The sequence below is a fragment of the Phoxinus phoxinus genome, assembly GCF_949152265.1.
Source record: "Phoxinus phoxinus genome assembly, chromosome: 13".
Lineage (NCBI taxonomy): Eukaryota > Metazoa > Chordata > Actinopteri > Cypriniformes > Leuciscidae > Phoxinus > Phoxinus phoxinus.
The window spans coordinates 30043480-30064576 of NC_136888.1; the positions used below are offsets into that span (position 1 = coordinate 30043480).

General features: G+C 38.1%; 1 protein-coding gene across 1 annotated transcript; it reads right to left on the reverse strand.

The window, feature by feature from the left end:
* On the reverse strand, window positions 1-19651 carry ezra (ezrin a). The gene is made up of 13 exons (XM_079632837.1): window positions 19235-19651; window positions 10401-10484; window positions 9463-9558; window positions 7862-8136; window positions 6002-6085; window positions 5771-5917; window positions 5265-5361; window positions 4517-4680; window positions 3346-3476; window positions 2494-2654; window positions 2255-2347; window positions 1923-2177; window positions 1-769 (listed from the first exon to the last, which is right to left on the reverse strand). The coding sequence occupies exons 1-13, from the start codon at window positions 19244-19246 to the stop codon at window positions 605-607; spliced, it is 1764 nt and encodes a 587-aa protein (XP_079488963.1). The 5' UTR covers window positions 19247-19651; the 3' UTR covers window positions 1-604.
* Between the last annotated feature and the right edge of the window lie 1446 nt (window positions 19652-21097).

The window sequence follows — 21097 nt, forward strand, 5'->3', positions numbered from 1 at the left end:
CAAATCAATTTCATATTTTTATTTCAAAATATTACATAGAAAATCTAATTTACTATGCAGCATTTAATTAATCAAAATCTGTTAAAAACATTGACTTGTTTGTTATGGCCACTATTTGATCTCATTCATGTTTTAGATAATTATCTACAATCCTCATACTACATTTACGCTTTTTTATATATATATATGTTAATTTGTTCTTTTCAAACATAAAAACTCCTTTTTGTGAGGAAGTGATGTGTTTCATGACACATTAAGATCTTAAGTTAGCCACATTAAAAAGGTTCCCATAAAAGATGACATGATTTCTCGAGACAAAGCCTTTGGCACAATTAGCATAAATAGGATCTCAAAAGTGTTCTCAAGGCAAACTTTAAAACACACACATCATTTTAGTGCCTTGAATGAGTATGTTGTCCATATTTGTCAAAAAAAGTTACTGTACTAGTGTGTACAGTAGTGTGCAGTGTGTAAATAACCCAGTCGTTTTAAATGGCAAATACAAAGTGAGACCATTTATGATTAGATAAATTCCCTCTTGAACAGCAACACATGAGCAAGAGCGCTGCTGGTGCTCGAGGTTTACTGGAGAACTGATCAGCCATTACAAGGCTTCAAACTCATCTATTCTCTGCTTGGTGTTGCCCATGCGGATCTGACGAAGCGTCTTGTACTTGTCCCTCCCGGCTATTACGTTTTCACTGTGCAGAATGTCGTTCTGAGTCTTCATAGAGTTATCGCGGGCATCGGCTAGCTCAGAGCTCAGGGCCTAAAAACAATTTGAGATACAGTTAATCACAGTGTAAATACCAAATAAAGACAATTCAAATCAAATATTTGGATTCATGGCAGTGGAACGAAACATGTTGTTCGCAAATTAACCGAATAAACGTGCCATGTTATAAAACTGTATGAATGAAGCATGTCTTTTATGAACAGCCTAAAATAATATGAAATAACACGGCTTGTAATTGTAAACAAGTTGTAAATCAATCTACTGTAGTGTTTTTAATCTGTTGTATCAATAATACTCGGAAAAATACTCACCTAGTAGTGTAAGGATATAAACTACAGATTCAACAGATTTGAATCACTGAATGAATCAAATTCCCCACTACAAGTCAGTGTTATGCAAGTATATAGTATGTAGTATGTGAACAAACTGAAAAAAGGATGATAAGACTTTCATGTTTCGTTAATAAACAAAGAATTTCCTGAACGAATGATAATCAAATTATTTTGATTGAATCAAAATCCCAACTACAAGTAAGTGTTATGTTTGTATATGTATTTAAATAAACTGAAAAAAAAAATGTAACCTTCAGATATATATACTTAACAAACCAGTGGATGAATCTGGATCTGTTTTAGGTGTTCAGAAGATTCAATAAATCACTGAGATCAATCAAAATTAATATAAAAAAGTAAGTGTTATATGTAGATATGTATTGGAACAAACTGAAAAAAAAGGATAATAAGGCTTGTTTCATTTGTGAACGACTCTGTGTTTTTGAACAAATATCCTGAACGAATGATAAAATGACTCCTATTGCTCACTCACTCGCTCAATAAATAAATAAATAAATGATTAAATAAATCACTGGTCACCACCTACTGGTGTAACAATGTAACATCCAGATACAGATACTGAACAGTGATTGAATCTGGATCTGTTTTTAGGTGTTCAAAAGATTCACTAAATCACTGAGATCAATCAAAATCACAACTACAAGTAAGTTTTATGTGTGTTTGTGAACAAACTAAAAAAAAAGTATAAGGCATGAGGAACAATGAGGAATCAGGATCTGTTTTAAGGTGTTTTTCAGCATCAGAATTTGATGAATGATTGGTGATGAATCACAATTCTTACTACTAATAATGCATACATAATGAAGTCTGAGGAAAGGTGATACGCATGTTACCATGAGCTGTTTCTGCACACGTTCGTTCTTCTCTGCCTCCGTGATGCGCTCCTCCTCGTTGCGGTGGTCCTCTATGCCCTCCACAGGCAACTCGGCACTGTAGGTGCTGTTGTTCTCCTCGTGGTCATCATGATCGTTCTCCAAGGGCTCCTCCATCATGGCCCGGGCCGCCATAGGGGCAGCAGCCACAGGGGACGACATAACATGCTGCAACTCCTCACGGGTCTTTTCCAGATCACCCTGAACCTCTTTAGCCTGACAAAAGTGGAGAGGTCAGTTATAAGGAGAAGAATTGAACCCTTTTTTCAACAGATATACTGTTCAAAACTCACCCTGCTCTGCCATTCATTGGCTTCCTCTTCCTTGACTCTCCTGGCTTCCTCCAGCAAGACAATCTTTGCAGTGAACTCCGCCAGCTCTGCTGCCTTTTAAGGGAAACCAAAAGGTAAATCTTTCTTTATTTCACTGTAGATAAACAAATAATTCTGCCCCATTACACAAACTGTCACAGAATTTGCTAGTGTCAATGTTTAAGGTGTTTTGTGTGTGTGTAAAACTGTCCCCAGCATACCAGCTGTTCCTGATTTTTCATCTGATCCTCAGCTTTCCTGGCCAGCTCTTCTTTAGCGATCAGTGCCGCCTGTCTCTCTGCCTCCAAACGCGCTGCCTCCTGCTCCACCCGCCGCCTCTCTTCCTCCAATACCCGTGCCTTCTCAAACTGCTCTATCAGATCTGAACAATACACACAATCATCCAGAAGGGGGCAGCAGTGACTCAATTATACAATATTATTTATTTTCAAGTGTGTGCCAAGTAGGGTGGCCACAGGATTTTGTTTAATTTGCAAAAATAAGGCCAAAAATAAGTCGCAAGCTGTTTGGATTTTAATAAGCAAATACTTAAGTCTATGATTGGATCAGTATCTCAGTGATTATTATATTTCTAGCATGTTTTATGTTTGGCAACAGTTCTTCTAACACTGATTGATGGAGTGTGTAGCTTTTCATTTCCTAAACAACCATGTATGAAGACACATCAGGGCCATATTCCAGGATGACAATGTCAGGATTCATCAGGCTCAAATTGTGTAAGAATGGTTGTGAGGATCATGAAGAATCATTTTCACACATGAATCGGCTCCTCTGAGTCCAGATCTTAAACTCATTGAAAGTCTTTGAGATGTGCCGGAGGAGACTTTACGGAGCGCTGGACTCTTGCATTGTCAATACAAGATCTTGACCAAAAAATGCTACACCTCTTGATGGAAATAAATGTTGTGATGTTATTTCCATCAAGCGATGCATCAAATTTTGGTCAAGATCTTGTATTGATAATACAAGGACTTAAAGAGTCCAGCAAACTCTGTAAAGTCTACTAAAGTCTAATAATATATGAGATCAGACATCTAGTGAAATATTCTTACCTCTCTCAACCTTTTTGGTCTGCTCTTCAACCTGGACAAGCTTCATCATCATCTCTTTCTTCTCTCGCTCCACTATCTCTTTTTCTTTCTCTATTGCCTCCCTTTTCTTCTTCTCATTCTCTAGCTGGGCTCTGGGGGGAAAAAAACAGGTAGCAAACACACTTAGGGCCACATTTACTAACAGCTTGCTCCAGCACAAACCCTCTTTTGCAGTTAAAAAAAACACAGTTGGGATTTACTAAAGACATGCAGTGAAAAATTAGCACTGAAAAGACGTGGACAGGGTTATTTTTGCGGCTGACCTCATTGCATGTGCATTTGAAGGAGTTTCTCTTTCAGATGCAAAATTTATGGGAGGAGAGTATTTAAATGGATCATGAAAGGTGATTTACTAAGGTTTGTGCTCATCAATTTACTGGTATTTGCGCCATTATTTACCGCTCAAAAACAAGTCTTAAACAAGACGCTAATTTGCGCTGCTCTTGTGTTGATCATTATGGAAATGATCCGGCTGTGTCTGTGTTCTTGGTAACACTTTATTTCGATAGTCCACTTTAGACATTCTACTAAATATAAGTAACTTTGCAGCTACAAGTCAACTAACTGTCATTAGAGTATTAGTAGACTGTCTGCTTAATATTAGCTAACACTTTATTTTGTTGGTCCCCCAACAGACATTCAACTGACTATAAGTAACTTGGCAACTACAAGTCAACTTATTCTCCTAACCCGAACCCTAACACCTAACCCTAACCTAACAGTCTACTGACAGTCTACTGATACTCTAATGAGAGTTAGTTGACGTGTAGTTGAAAAGTTACTTATAGTTAGTAGAATGTCTAAAGCGGACTATCGAAATTAAGTGTAACCGTGTTCTTTAATTTGTGTGTTGTCAGTAGACCACGTGCACAACTTTCCACTCCCATCGCCGCTTTTATGGGATTGAGCTAATTTTAATCTGGCCCCAAATATACTACCAATGAGGAAAAAGAAAAACCTTAAGAGAAAATTCACAAAGAAAATAAATAAATAAATATTTTATTAAATGAACTATTTTTGTGGCCAACATTAGTGATCTGGCCTGAGCTTCCTGGTGTCTTGCTGTGATCACAGGGCAGCTGTTCACTGCTATATAATGACGCACTCTGGGCACTGAACACTGTGTCCTCACCTCTCCATCTGTCTCTGGTGTTTCTCCTCTCTGGCTTGTGCCTTCATCTGCTGCACCTCAATGGTATCAGGTTTCCTGCGTTGCATGTAAAGTTCATGGTTTCCCATGCACAGGTGCAAGATGCGCTTGTTAATACGTAAACGAGATGCATAGAACACAAAGTCCTGCAAAAACAACAGAGAAAGAACAGAATGTGACACATTTAATGTCATATGCACAAATAATTGGGCAAATATATTATAACCGGCCTTCTTGAATGATTAAAAAATACATAAAAAATGCAATTCTGTACATATGACTTGAATATAGACCTACTTCTTTTATGAAGAGTATGTTTTTAATTTCTGAATTACAATTCATTTAGATATATTTTGGATGCATAACATGAAAAATATGAGGGAAGGGGGTTCAAATGTCCTTATATATCGTAATACAGACAAAAGTAAAAGAAAAATATTTTAAAAACCTTTTCTTACAATTTTGATCAAGGAAAATATGTTATTAATTAGATGGTTACACCACATGACATTTATCATTAAGTCATAACATTTAAGCTTTGAAAATTGTATTAAAGTTTTAAAACCATATGAAACCAACATGAATCCAAAGAGTTCGTTTCTAAAAACTTGACACATGTATTTTAAATGATTTTTAAAAGATTTTTCCTTTCTTCACCTTCGATACTCTTATTTGTCGTTGGCAATAATTTCAGGGGGGAAAAGACTAAATCATTCATGCAAAGACTTACGGGAGCCTTTTTGTCAATGGGTTTGATTATGAACTTCTTGTCGTTGAATGAGATGTTCCTTATTTCACTCCAAGGAAATCCAATCTTTGGAGTCAGCCTAAGTAATGAAGAACAGACAAAATTAATTTAATGTACTGAATAATGTTAATTAACAACATGTACTTGTGTAGGATCAGTGTTTGGTTTAGGGATAGTTGCATGTAATTATGCACAATTTATTGTTTTTACTACTGTAGCGTAACAAAGTGTTATCTTTTTTGTAATCGTAAAGTCTTTTTTGTGTGTTTGTCAACAAACATAACAAAAATCTCAAACTTTGTAGTACATTAGTCCTTGAGTGCATTGACCTTTCAATAATAAGCAGCAGGCGTTGATGTTGACTTGTTTGGCTTGTTGTGGGCTTGAACGGTCACTCTGCAGGTCATTAACCACACAGTCATGGCACACTGACCCCAATATCCCCAACTAACATTTCTAAATAATCAGATCTTGCTCACTGAGCTTACCTGTCTTCTTTTTCATAGATGTTAAGTCCCAAAGCATCCACGCCTAACCACAGGTCTGTTCCTTTCTTGTTCTTGATGTCAAAATAGTTGACGCCATACATCTCCAAATCCTGTGAGATCTTTAGATACTCCTGCATGGCATCTTCCCTAGTGATAAAGAATTCAAAGAAATGATCAACTTGTGGAGCGATATGTAGGCCAGCTGAATGGGAGCATATAAGTAAAACTCACTTGAGGATTCCTCTGTGCTCCTCATGCCAAATCTGGATCCTCTCCACCCATTGCTCTTTAGACAGTTTGTGCTGGTCAAGCACTCTGTAAACAGAATATCAAAATCACATGCATGTTCTGAGTATTATTGTTACTAAACTGTTTGTGTTTAATTCTCCATCATCATGCGCTTACTACAGCCACAGACCCTGACATATTAAAATAATGAAATTCTGGTATTTTGTGTCAGTTTTGTTTGAGATCCAAACAAAGTCGAATTGATTTTACAAATATTTACACACAATGGTAAATTCAAGCGGGTAACATTTTTTGTTTAGTTTGTTGGATAAACGTTAAATAATTAAGTTGGTAACAAACATTTATGCTTTTTTTAACAAGGTTATCTTTAAATCAGGTGGACCCAGACACCAAGTTCACACAAGTACAACATGTTTCTGGATTAACATCTTTGTTTATCCTGGAACAACATTTCAATCAACCAATCAGATTTGAGGGACAAGTTTGCTCTCATGTGTGGCCGTATCAATCACACGATGAAGGAGATTACCCCAGAAAAACCTTTAATTTCAATGAAACTAGGAAAGATCACAGAATAACAATAGAAACACAACCACACAAATATAAACAAGAACCGACAAGGGACGAAACATAACAGGGAGCATAAATACAAGGAGAACATAATATGTAACCATAGGACCAAATGAGGGCATAATCATAAACGAAGGAAACCGAAACTTTCGCAAAGGGTAGTTCTAGGAAATAGCCACCAGGGTGGTTCCCTGAGAACGAATGGTTCCCTTAGGAACATTTTCCTGGTTGCATTCGCACCGCCAGTAGAAACTCTGAAGTGACACGTAAGCTTTGCTTATTGTTGTGACTTTTATTTTGGCGGCGCGGCAGAACTTTATTTTGACAACGCTGAGAACGCCAGAGCCTGAGCACACAATGCTCGCATTCTCCGTGTTCATTAGTTTATCTGTCTAACACGTTATTAGATAGAACTGTTATACATAGAAAGTAGACACAGTATATGAAAAGGTATTAGCATATGCCGTGTGGTTGATGATGTCCAGTGTCGCTAGCTGAGCAGAAATACATAATCATGCTTAGCTTGGTCCCCTTAAAGTTGCGTTGGACTTTCTCCTTAGCGTAAAGGCTAAGAGGCCCATCTATCACTGTTTTCTATGTTCGTAGAGTTAGTTTGTGGAGTAAATAAAAGGCTTTAATCTTTGTTTACACAGCTTTTTTAAATGGCGGGTGCTGGTGTTTCGCGTGCGTTCGGCCAATCAGCATACACTAACGTCACAGATAGTTCCTATACTGCTAGTTTAGACCCTACTCTGAAGTAAGAGCTAAATAAGTTCCTCCAGAAGGAGTTCCTAGAACTAAAATTATTCCTAGTTCCTGTGGTGCGAACACGCCAAAACCCGGGTACTTTTGGCAATAGTTCTAGGAACTATGAAAAGGTTCCTCCTAAACAGAGCAGGGAAACAGGAACTATTGGAAACGAAACAGAACATCAAAATTCATTTTAGTCCATAACCTTGACATTTGCAGTTTCTGTCAAATTTAGGCTTACAACCAGAGTTAGGTGGTTCTACATCAGTGCTATTCACCTATCATTTACCTCTGATTTTAGGGATAACTGGGTAGGGTTAGGATTAGGTGCAGGGATAGGGTTAGGACTACATTTTCAGACAGGAATGTTGTTCCAGGATCAACCAAATATCCAGTAACATGTCTTACATGGCAAAATCACATTGACCGTGCTTAATGTAAATCTTATTTAAGTCATTTCAACTCGCTGAATCATTAGAATGCACTGGATTCGTGTTTTTTTTTAGCAGTTTCGCCCCTCACCTCTGAGGCAGAAGCCTCTCAGACGACAGGTATCCAGCTTTTTGGGATTCTAGTGAGTAGTCTCCAAACTTGGCCTGTACAGAATATGAGGCCAAGAGCACTGCTGTCTCTGGGGGGCAGTAGACCTCATCGCTCAAGATGCCTTCCTTCACTTGCAGGAAGAAAAGCTTTTTTGTGATGTCCTGAATCAGTTCCTCGGACACGTCCTCAGGGTAGTGCTTGGCCCGAAACTTAAACTGCAGAGGGTTCTCTTGCTTTACCTCTTGAGAGGACACCTATGAAATCAGATTGAAGAATGATTGTTGGTTTCTCTAAGGAACATGGTGACAGGGAAATAAATGAGATGGGAGGAAAAATATAATTTTTTTAATGCTTTCAAAACTGTTGCATTCCCCCAAGAAACTTTGCGTTCCCAAATGCTGATGGAAACAATATGAGGTGATAGGTAAGAAGTATATTTCAAAAGATAGAGTGATTGTTAACATACAAAGTAAATGACTATATATCAATGTTCAGTTCTAGATGCCATGATAAAATGCAGATATTTCCGTGACTCAGCTATTGATTTAATGTATTCTTTTTCTTATTTTCCCCATTGTTGAGCAATAATCAAAGTTCAACATCAGCTGCATGACTCGTGACTTCTTTAACAGGAATCCTGTAGTGGTCAATGTTTATTTGACTAGCAATCTACATATATGGTTTTGTCTACTGGGCTGTATTACTATATGATGATATGTATATTAGGTGATTGCATGTACAATAAATATGGCAACTCTACAAAATATGAGTTAACTGGAATGAACATTTCAAGAGTGAAAAATTGAACTGTTGTTCAAAAACCTGAACTTTAGTAAGTTTATCAAATGTGTCATGTTGCAAGTATACAGTCCTGTCAAAAGCAAAGGCAATCACATGTCAGAAAGTCAGCCTTCATAGTAAATGTAAGAGTAGTAAAATAACTAAAAAAGCTAACACATTCTCAGTGGTTTTTAGCACATTCCTATGTTGTTAGGATGTTTGCTAGGGTGTTTTAGGTAGTTTCTATTGTGGCTACAAAAGTGACCTTTTTTAATCTGTAGATTTGGATTGGGTGCCTGTAAGTCTATGGGATTATTTTGCCTTTCCGTGAGTCTGCTCTGCTCTGATTGGTCAAACGGCCCAGTCTATCCTTTTGAAATGCATGCAAAGTGGATTCGCAGCTCTGAAAACAGCGTCTTCTCAACATGTCGACAACACGAACCAAACTCTTTCAGTCTCAAGCTACAACCACAGTGTTTGAGGACGGGGAAAAATAGACACTGTTCGCGGGCAGCCAATGAAGACCATAGGCATTATGAATTTGTGTTACATTGTTGCAATTCAGAATCGATTCTTTCTTTTAGGAGACAATAACTTTACTTTGATCTATCAAACTTAGCAGACCTTTTACATTCACAAACAGCAACATTACACTCTGCATTAAAAGGTAATATTCAAAAAAGCATATTAACATTAACATATTATTAACATTAATCCAAGCATTGTGATTAATAAGCATGTATTAGTGGTGCAAATATGGGTTCAAATACAATACATTTTCTGTATAAAATCAAATATACCTTTTTGTCCAGTTTCAGCCATGTCAGAAAGCCTTTGTTGTCCGTGTAATAAAGACCGAAGTACCAAACCTCACGCAAACCCACCGTCTTAACCACCTGAATACATTAACACAGAGGATAAAATTCAACCAGTTGCATGCGACTAACCAACACAATGACAAATGTAAACAAATTGTGATATCGATTCCTATGACGTAAATTTAAAACATAATACCTAATCACCTGCGACACTCGATAAACAAGCATGACCTTATGTTGGATGTCAAACAATGGGAGAGTCTCTGTTCTGAGAAGATTAGGATAGGAACTCTACAATGAGAGTTCATGCTATCAACAGGGAGGGAAACTACCAACCAACCCACCCTCTTATCAGTTAGGTGTGTACAAACAGGCAGAGACGGTGTCCACCACCTATAGTCCATATACAGTCCTGTCATATCATACCTCACTAATCACCATATACCAAGGTAGTCCCGCATTACTAATCTCAACAGTATCTAAAAAATGATTTACACCCATTGACTATAGTCATAAGCATGAATTCGGGTGTGTCTCTAAGGTAACAAAAATGCTTTAGCAATTAGCTACAAAACTTTGTTACTAGTTACTAGTTTGTTACTAGTAAATAATAGTTATTTTTAAAGTGTACAAGTCACTTCAAGTTTATGAGCCATTGTGATAAAACAAAAGTAGTGCATTTGCCTAGTAGGAAATAGTATGAAAGTATTACTTATGCAAGTGCATATAAATTAGATTTTCATAGTTTGGTGAGGTCTTCTAATTTAAAAAGAAATTCCCATTAGTTTTGAAATAAGCTTGATTTATTTTCCCAGCATGCAATGTGAAACTACAAAAAATGTTTCATCGTCTGTATATAAAGTGGACGCAATTTACTCCTTAGCTTAAAAACACATGTAAGTACTATGTAAGTGCTTTACCTGCTCGAAGAGCTGCTTGCCTGTTGTAACTGACTGGATTGCAAATTCCAGCTCGGCATCCATAGTGGTGACACGGACATTGATCTGCAAAGAACGGACAAAAGTGAGTGTTTTTTCATTGTCATTGTATCAAGAATTGGAATAAATTAAAGTAGGGTATTGTTGGTATTTGTAGAAAATATTAAATGTACCATTACAACAGAACAAAATATTTGAATTACATAACACCATTGTCAAATCAGATATTTAAAATCACATCAGTCAGAATATCAACCATCAGAAGCATGTTAACTATAATCATGGAATATTATGCCAGCTAAATTATATGTCATTCTACAAGGCCACAGGCAATAAAGCCTTATGACAGATATGCATTATGTAATATCTTCCAGAGAACTGACATCTTAGATGGTTTCAACAGATCCAACGAACATTACTAATCTGGGATACTGTAATATACAATGGCCCGGCTCGAGCTTTAAAATAATTATGCATCGCTTGATGGAAATAACATCACAACATGTATTTCAATCAAGAGGTGTAGCATTTTTTGGTCAAGATCTTGTATTGACAATGCAAGAGTCCAGCGCTCTGTAAAGTCTCCTCCGGCACATCTCAAAGACTTTCAATGAGTTTAAGATCTGGACTCAGAGGAGCCGATTCATGTGTGAAAATGATTCTTCATGCTCGTCACAACCATTCTTTCACAATTTGAGCCTGGTGAATCCTGACATTGTCATCCTGGAATATGGCCCTGATGTGTCTTCATACATGGTTGTTTAAGAAATGAAAAGATACACACTCCATCAATCAGGGTTAGAAGAACTGTTGCCAAACATAAAACATGCTAGAAATATAATAATCACTGTAATACTGATCCAATCATAGACTTAAGTATTTGCATGTTTAAATGCAAAAAAAAATGTTTGGCCATGCAGTGTATTTTACAATTTATGAGATTAAAAAAAAAAAACTTGCAAACATACTTGAAATCTACTTAAACTGAAACTCTATACAACAGTAACAAGACATAAAAATCTGTTTCTGGAAGAGATTTCATGACTTCCATGGTGACAATCTCTTGTCCAAGGTCACGTTTCAGTCCAGCACACTTTACACAAGCTTTCATAACGACCCGGTGAACCTTGACAGAGCCTTACAAGTGCTGTCAAAGTTACACAACCTTCATGTGAACTACTCTAGAGCTGTAAAGATAAACCCTTCAAACTTGTGCAACAAACGTTAGCAAAGTTATTTTCAGACCCATCAACATTTCAGTTCAACGCTTGCTTCCTCTTACTAGTTCCTATTCGCAAAGCATAAATAGAAGACCTTCATATATCCATGATTAGTGCACATTTAGTGGCTCTAATCACGAGAAAAGTTCAAGCAATAATACTCACACTGCAATAACCATTACACCCTGGTGTTAGTATTTAGCCACATCAGCAAGTAAATGATCTGCATGTTTTGGCCACCTACTGTTGGTTAATTGCTGACAATACAAAGTTGCAACAATTTTTACCACTTTAAGCTCTATATGTTGTGCAAAATGGTACAGTAGAATTTAAAAAAAAAATAAAAAAAAATAATGAATGATATATGAATGATACAAAAGCTATATAAAACTGGTTAACTTTAATTCATAGTAACCATGCCACAAAAGTTTGGGGTTGGTAAGATTTTTTTGTTTTTGAAATAAGTCTCTCATCAAGGCTGCATTTATTTGATGAAAAAAAATACAATAAAACAGTAACATTATGAAATAGTATTACAATTTTAAATAACTTTTCTATTTTAAAATATTTTAAAATGTAATTTATTTCTGTGATGCAAATCTGAATTTTCAGCATCGGTCTTCAGTGTCACATGATCCTTCAGAAATCATGCTGATTTGTTGCTCAAGAAGCATTACTTATTATTATTAATGTTGAAAATAGTTCATATTTTGGTGGAAACAGTGATACAATTGTTTCAGGATTTTTTAATAAAAATAGAAAGATTGATAGAAAGTTCAGTGTTTATTTAAAATATAAATATTTTGTAACATTATAAATGTCTTTACTATCACTTTTGATCAATTTAATGCATCCTTGCTGAATTGAAAAAGGTATTTAATTCTACATCACTATAAAATTCATGGCGAAAAGAGATAAGACAATACATGCTCTTTCACAGTAACATTCTTATAATTTTTTTATTATTATTAAAGTAATAAAATAATTTACCTAATAATTTATGGTAAAAAAAAAAAAAAAAAAAATCTGTGATTGTGTCTAAAAAATTGTCAATGTTTTGATGTAATTCGACTTTGATGTAGTTTTTGTGCCAATATGTTTCTGTTGTGATATGAAGGCCTGGCTCGCAGTCACCGCTCTATTCATCCCAAAGGTGTTCTATCGGGTTGAGGTCAGGACTCTGTGCAGGCCAGTTAAGTTTCTCCACACCAAACTCGCTCATCCATGTCTTTATGGACCTAGCTTTGTGCACTGGTGCACAGTCATGTTGGAACAGGAAGGGGTCATCCCCAAATTGCTCCCACAAAGTTGGGAGCATGAAATTGTCCAAAATGTCTTGGTGTGCTGAAGCAATAAAAGTTCCTTTCTCTGGAACTAAGGCGCCAAGTACCGTTCTCCTGGCAACTGCCAAACCCAGATTCGTTCATCGGATTCCCAGACAGAGTAGCACGATTCGTCACTCCAGAGAACACGTCTCCACTGCGCGAGAGTCCGGTGGCGTCATGCTTTACACCACTGCATCCCACTCTTTACACCACTGCATCCCACGCTTTACACCACTGCATCCCACACTTTACACCACTGCATCCCACGCTTTACACCACTGCGTCCCACGCTTTACACCACTGCATCCCACGCTTTACACCACTGCGTCCCACGCTTTACACTACTGCATCTCACGCTTTACACCACTGCATCCCACACTTTACACCACTGCATCCAACGCTTTACACCACTGCATCCCACGCTTTACACCACTGCATCCCACGCTTTACACCACTGCATCTCACGCTTTACACCACTGCATCTCACGCTTTACACCACTGCATCCCACGCTTTACACCACTGCATCCCACGCTTTACACCACTGCATCCCACGCTTTACACCACTGCATCCCACGCTTTACACCACTGTCTGCATCCCACGTTTTTGTACACCACTGCATCCCACACTTTACACCACTGCATCCCACGCTTTACACCACTGCATCCCACGCTTTACACCACTGCATCCCACGCTTTACACCACTGCATCCCACGCTTTACACCACTGCATCCCACACTTTACACCACTGCATCCCACGCTTTACACCACTGCATCCCACGCTTTACACCACTGCATCCCACGCTTTACACCACTGCATCCCACACTTTACACCACTGCATCCCACACTTTACACCACTGCATCCCACACCACTGCATCCCACGCTTTACACCACTGCATCCCACGCTTTACACCACTGCATCCCACTCTTTACACCACTGCATCCCACTCTTTACACCACTGCATCCCACGCTTTACACCACTGCATCCCACACTTTACACCACTGCATCCCACGCTTTACACCACTGCATCCCACACTTTATACCACTGCATCCCACACTTTACACCACTGCATCCCACGCTTTACACCACTGCATCCCACGCTTTACACCACTGCATCCCACGCTTTACACCACTGCATCCCATGCTCTACACCACTGCATCCCACTCTTTACACCACTGCATCCCACGCTTTACACCACTGCATCCCACACTTTACACCACTGCATCCCACGCTTTACACCACTGCATCCCACACTTTACACCACTGCATCCCACACTTTACACCACTGCTGCATCCCACGCTTTACACCACTGCATCCCACGCTTTACACCACTGCATCCCACAGTTTACACCACTGCATCCCACTCTTTACACCACTGCATCCCACACCACTGCATCCCACGCTTTACACCACTGCATCCCACGCTTTACACCACTGCATCCCACGCTTTACACCACTGCATCCCACACCACTGCATCCCACGCTTTACACCACTGCATCCCACACCACTGCATCCCACACCACTGCATCCCACGCTTTACACCACTGCATCCCACGCTTTACACCACTGCATCCCACGCTTTACACCACTGCATCCCACGCTTTACACCACTGCATCCCACGCTTTACACCACTGCATCCCACGCTTTACACCACTGCATCCCACACTTTACACCACTGCATCCCACACTTTACACCACTGCATCCCACGCTTTACACCACTGCATCCCACGCTTTACACCACTGCATCCCACACTTTACACCACTGCATCTTTACACCACTGCATCCCACACTTTACACCACTGCATCCCACACTTTACACCACTGCATCCCACACCACTGCATCCCATGCTTTACATCACTGCATCCCAAACTTTACACCACTGCATCCCACACTTTACACCACTGCATCCCACACTTTACACCACTGCATCCCACACCACTGCATCCCACGCTTTACATCACTGCATCCCAAACTTTACACCACTGCATCCCACACTTTACACCACTGCATCTTTACACCACTGCATCCCACACTTTACACCACTGTATCCCACACTTTACACCACTGCATCCCACGCTTTACACCACTGCATACCACACCACTGCATCCCACACTTTACACCACTGCATCCCACACTTTACACCACTGCATCCCACACTTTACACCACTGCATCCCACACTTTACACCACTGCATCCCACGCTTTACACCACTGCATCCCACACCACTGCATCCCACACTTTACACCACTGCATCCCACACTTTACACCACTGCATCCCACGCTTTACACCACTGCATCCCACACCACTGCATCCCACACTTTACACCACTGCATCCCACACTTTACACCACTGCATCCCACACTTTACACCACTGCATCTTTACACCACTGCATCCCACACTTTACACCACTGCATCTTTACACCACTGCATCCCACTCTTTACACCACTGCATCCCACGCTTTACACCACTGCATCCCACGCTTTACACCACTGCATCCCATGCTCTACACCACTGCATCCCACTCTTTACACCACTGCATCCCACGCTTTACACCACTGCATCCCACGCTTTACACCACTGCATCCCACACTTTACACCACTGCATCCCACACTTTACACCACTGCTGCATCCCACGCTTTACACCACTGCATCCCACGCTTTACACCACTGCATCCCACGCTTTACACCACTGCATCCCACACTTTACACCACTGCATCCCACGCTTTACACCACTGCATCCCACACTTTACACCACTGCATCCCACACTTTACACCACTGCATCCCACACCACTGCATCCCACACTTTACACCACTGCATCCCACGCTTTACACCACTGCATCCCACGCTTTACACCACTGCATCCCAAATATATATTTTATATTTATATATATATGTGTGTGTGCATGTCTGTACATATATATATATATATATAAATATAAATATGGCACATTTACACAAGTGCTCGTGTCAATTATGCACTGTCCGTTTTAAAATAAAATAAACAAACATAACTCTCATATATATATATATATATATATATATATATATATATATATGGCACATTTACACAAGTGCTCATCAGCTCATGTCAATTATGCACTGTCCGTTTTAAAATAAAATAAACAAACATAACTCTCAGTTTTAGTAAGAAATAATGTACAATGATGTGAATAAAATTACAATTAAATAGTAGCACAAGGTGTTCAGTCTTCTGAGTATCACTATCAGTGTAACATAATGCAAATGAAGCTTATCAGCAAGCCCTTAGATAAAGCACAATAGGCTGGCAGCTGTGTCAAAAGAGCTTAAATCACTGCTGTAACTAATATGGTTTCCTTATATATGACAACTACACTACACACATAATACATTAGCACATATGCTTTCAGTAATCAAAAATCTCATCATAAGTGGCAAACAAGCTGCTTATTATTGGCAGCTTCAGCCTCTCCGTATCCAAAGCAAATAAAAATTAATAATCTCAACGCCAGCATGGCAGGTATAATCTATAATCTTCAAAGCTTGTCCTCTCGGTTGGATTTGTCCTGGTAATGGAACAGACTGCATGAGTGCTGTTTAATCCAGCAGTCACCATCTCCATGAGCAACCATCAGAGCTACACGTTATCTAGCCGGAAGAAAGACGTCATGACACCTGCGTGTCTCATTTGCCTTGGAGGGTAAAGAGTACCTCACAAGACAGTGCTAACCCACTTCTCCTCAAATCACACACAAGTGTTTGTGCTCCACAAATAAGCTTTAGGTCTCATCTCAGATTAAATAAGCGTATTTGGATAATTAATGGAAAATGGAAATAGAGTAGACATTAACTTTCAGGTTCTAATGTATATGATGCTGGTCACCGTTTCTTTTAAACTTTTTAATCAGCTTTTCTTAGTTTGTTTCAATGGTCTTGCCAAATTAATTTTTTCAATGTATAAAGTATTCAGAGGTGGAAAGTAACTAATTACAAATACTTTTGTTACAGTACTTGAGTAGATTTTTTAATTTTTTTCTACTTTCTTGAGTATAATTAAATTGTGGTACTTTTACTCTTACTTGAGTAGAATAAAAATAAAGTATTCAACTTTGCTACATTTAATTTTCACCAAAAGTACAAAGTACCTAGACAAAGGTGCCGACGGAGCAACAGGGCAAGCTGACATTTGACAGACACTTTTCAAACTACTGTGATGGAGCCCTGGGTTTCAGCCAATAACTGACAGAACTGAAGCAGTTCAGCCAATAACTGACAGGTCTGACTCGGGTGCAAAACCAAATCAAAACTTTCAGTTCGGCTGGGGGGCGGGGCGTTCAAGGGTAGATATTACCCTTTAAAGACATACATCATTCTTATGAAAATACCTGAGATAGCTTGATGAACACAGATATATTATCGCTATCATCTGTTTGTCTTCATATTTCATCAGTCAAAACGTCTATATGTGCATGTTATTATATCCATATAAGGCATTTCCTGAAATTTCATAAGTTTAATACTTCTATGAATCTCACTTGTGGACTTTCTGCGTGAGGGATTAATCAGTACTGGGCTTCCAGTATGAATCAAACAGATTGAATGAAACAGAACGCTCCATATCGCTATCATCTCCCCATTTTGGGTAAAAATAGAAAAATAATACTAAAGTACTTTGTAACGTAGTTACTTGAGTAGTTTTTAAGCAAACTACTTATTTACTCTTACTTGAGTCATATTATTTTTCAATACTTCTACTTGTACTCAAGTAGCCTAAATTATTACTTAAGTAGCAATACTTTTACTTAACTACAATTTGTTAGTACTCTTTCCACCACTGAAAGTATTGACAAAGTACAGTCTCTCAATTCATATGAGTTTATGAAAACTGCATGCACAATAATTGCAGCTGGGGTTTAAAGTATGTCTGTGTGATAATCCTGAAAGGACTTTGTACGTTTCAAGCAACGAGGGGACAATTTCAATTGAATTATCTTTTCTAACAATTGTAATCTTTGATAATAGACTGTTCTTTATTGGTATCAATGGTTCATGAAGAACCTTAACATTAAAGGAAGTAACTATAAAATATTCTTCACGCTAAAAAATAAATGGTTCTTCGGGGGAACCAAAAGTGGTTCTTTTATGGTATTATTGCGAAACCCCCCTTTTGGAACCTTTATATTTTTTATTAAATTATAACATGATACTCAACAATGGGGACAAACTTGGGAATGCTGTATCTCCATATTTCTCTCAGAGAATTGTTGATGAGAATTAATAGCTTTCCCAGTTAAAATATACATTTTAACATTACCACGACTTGTAACATGTCCATGCGGTGTGCAGAAATAAATATTCCACTCTTATACCACTAAAATAGCCCAAATACTTACAAATAAATAAAGATTAAAACCTTGATGAATAATAAGCGGGTTTATCAGTAACCTCTCAGCAATAATTAGAGTGACATCACATCCTGGTATTCAAATACTAAAGTCAAAAGTATGTTCACAGCAGCACATCTAGCTAATCTTTTACTTTTGCAGCATTCTGCGCCCATGAACACAGCATGAACTCATCCTCATTGTCTAAGTTTAGTTAATGAGTAAAGACTCATACTCAAGCATGTTAACCATCAAATTCATAGTTAGTATCCTCCTAAAGTTTGAGGTGATAACTATACCTTTTGAAGATTAAATATAAAGATCATAATGTAATTTCAGAAATAGCCACTTATCACAAGCATTAATAAGATATGCCATTTTACTCCTCAACATTGACAAAAAATAATGAGGCAATAGGCTATAGTAGGCTAATAAATGGCTGCTTTAGCTTGGTTTAACTGCTGAATACAAACAAAATATCCTGTCTTTCAACATTATGGATTTTGTCAGAACAGATTACAAAAATATTGAATAAAATATCAAATAATCTTAAACTATGAAACTTTTTGTGATGTAATGAGTATTTTTGATAGATCCCTGTAAGTCAATATAGATACAAAACCCACTAAATAAGAAATAATTCAACATATTTATCAAGAATAAACATAAATTAGGATAGACATAGACTTACTAGGCTACTTCATTCACACAAATAGGCAGTTTAACTTATATAATTGTTCCCATTTATTACGCTATCTATTTCTGTTCTTAGGGGTGAATTCAGGTTGAGTGGGACACTTTTTGGCCAAAAAGTGTCCAAATCAACCAGAATTTACCCCTATGTAAACATAAATTTGATGTTTAATAAAAAAAGAAAAGAAATACTTACAGGCTTAGGCATTGTCAGTCTTGTATGGGGACCAACTGAAGAAAGAAACCAGAGGCGAGCGCTGGATCTTTAACAGTCTCTGTGCTCGCGACCGATCTGAACAGTGAACTCTAGAGACTCATTCCTGAGTCATTTTCGATAGATGGTGTCAAAGCCTCGCCCCAGCGATAGCTAGTACGATAAGTTAGTTAGACCACTCGAGTTAAAGCGGTGCAATGGGTCTCTGCTCACCGCGCAGCTGCGGGTCCTGCAGGTTCGACCTTTGATCAGGCTCGCGCCCAGACGGCGACGCACGCAATGCGACAGAACTAGAGCACGTACAGTATGCACTAATGCAGCCTTGCTGATTTGAACGGAAGGTTCTTGTCCTGTCGCTAACAATGATAGAAGCTCTTTGACAGCTCACTGTTACATTACAGCATTAGTCTGTACATTGGGCGGAGAGATATGGGTGCGGTTGAGTTTGATAATCTACTGCAAAGGTGGATATCTGGGCAGTTCTCTACTTTCTCTAGTCTATTAGTAGCCTACAGGTAGGCTAATATGTAGTAGCCTACAGGTAGGCTAATATGTAGTAGCCTACAGGTAGGCTAATATGTAACTTAGTAGCCTAGCCTCACATCATGTCGGCTATTTGAACACTTAAGACGTTGAAAAGTGTTTGAATGTCACAAAATATCAAACATGTAAGTTGTTTGAAATGCTAAAACCGTTGGTTTAAAATAATTGAAAAAAAAAATCTTAGAAAATGTCTTCTCTTGAAAATAAAGGTTCTTTATTTGCATCAGTGGTTCCATGAAGAATCTTTCAAATCCATGAGACCTTTCCATTACGAAAAAGGGTCATTATAGTGAAAAAAACGTTCTTTAGATTATGATTATGTTCTTTACACAAAGAAAATAATAGTTATTTTAAGAACTGTTCACTGCGGTTAAAGAAAAGAGAATTAAAGTAGTCAAGTCGTGAAATGATGAAAGCGTGAACTAGGGTCTAGTAATGTACTAGATAAGATTTTAAAAATAATGTCAGAAAAACATCAGTTCTGCTGTTGTTCATAAACACCAGTAGTGATGTTTTAGACGTTGTCATGTCACCATAAATAGTCATCAGTGTCCCAATCATAGACAGTATATGGTCCCAATGTGTAGTGAGCAGGGTCCTTATTACTGTCCTTAGTGCCTGAATTAATGTACACGATATACTGATTCACGACCAAGGGAAGCTAGCGAGCTGATTGAGATGCACCCTAGGTCTTTAGGAGTAGCCTACTAGAAATTTTGAGTTTGATCAAGGTTGGAGATAAACTCTGCAGGAAAGTGGATCTCAAGGGTCAGGGTTGAGAACCCCTGCGAAAAAACCCTTTAGGAATTTTTTTTTTAAGAATGTAGGGTTATTTGTTTACCACTCGGTTTGACATTTTGTTATCTAATTTATTGGTTTTAAATGTGGGGCATAACCCATTGGTGATTTACAAACCGGCATTTTGAACCACATTAACACGCAGAGAAGCAGAACTGCTGAAATGACTGCTTTAACTAAAAGATTGTTTATTCATATTTCATTAAGATTCATTCTTTTTAATAACTATCAAGATGACCTTCTAGACAGTCGTAGCCTCAGTTTGCTGATCTGATGCAATGACATTTATACAAATATTTTTAGGGGGCCATTGTGGTTTTTGGTCAGTGTTTTGTAATTTTTATTCGTTTAAAAAAAAACATATGTCTATGTAGGTTTTTATTATGTTTTAGTTTTTAGTTGTACTTTGATTTAGTTTGAGTTTTAAGTACTTTAACTTAAACTAAATTAAAATAATAAATATTACCTTGGCAACTAGCTGAAATAAAATAAGTTTTAGTTTTT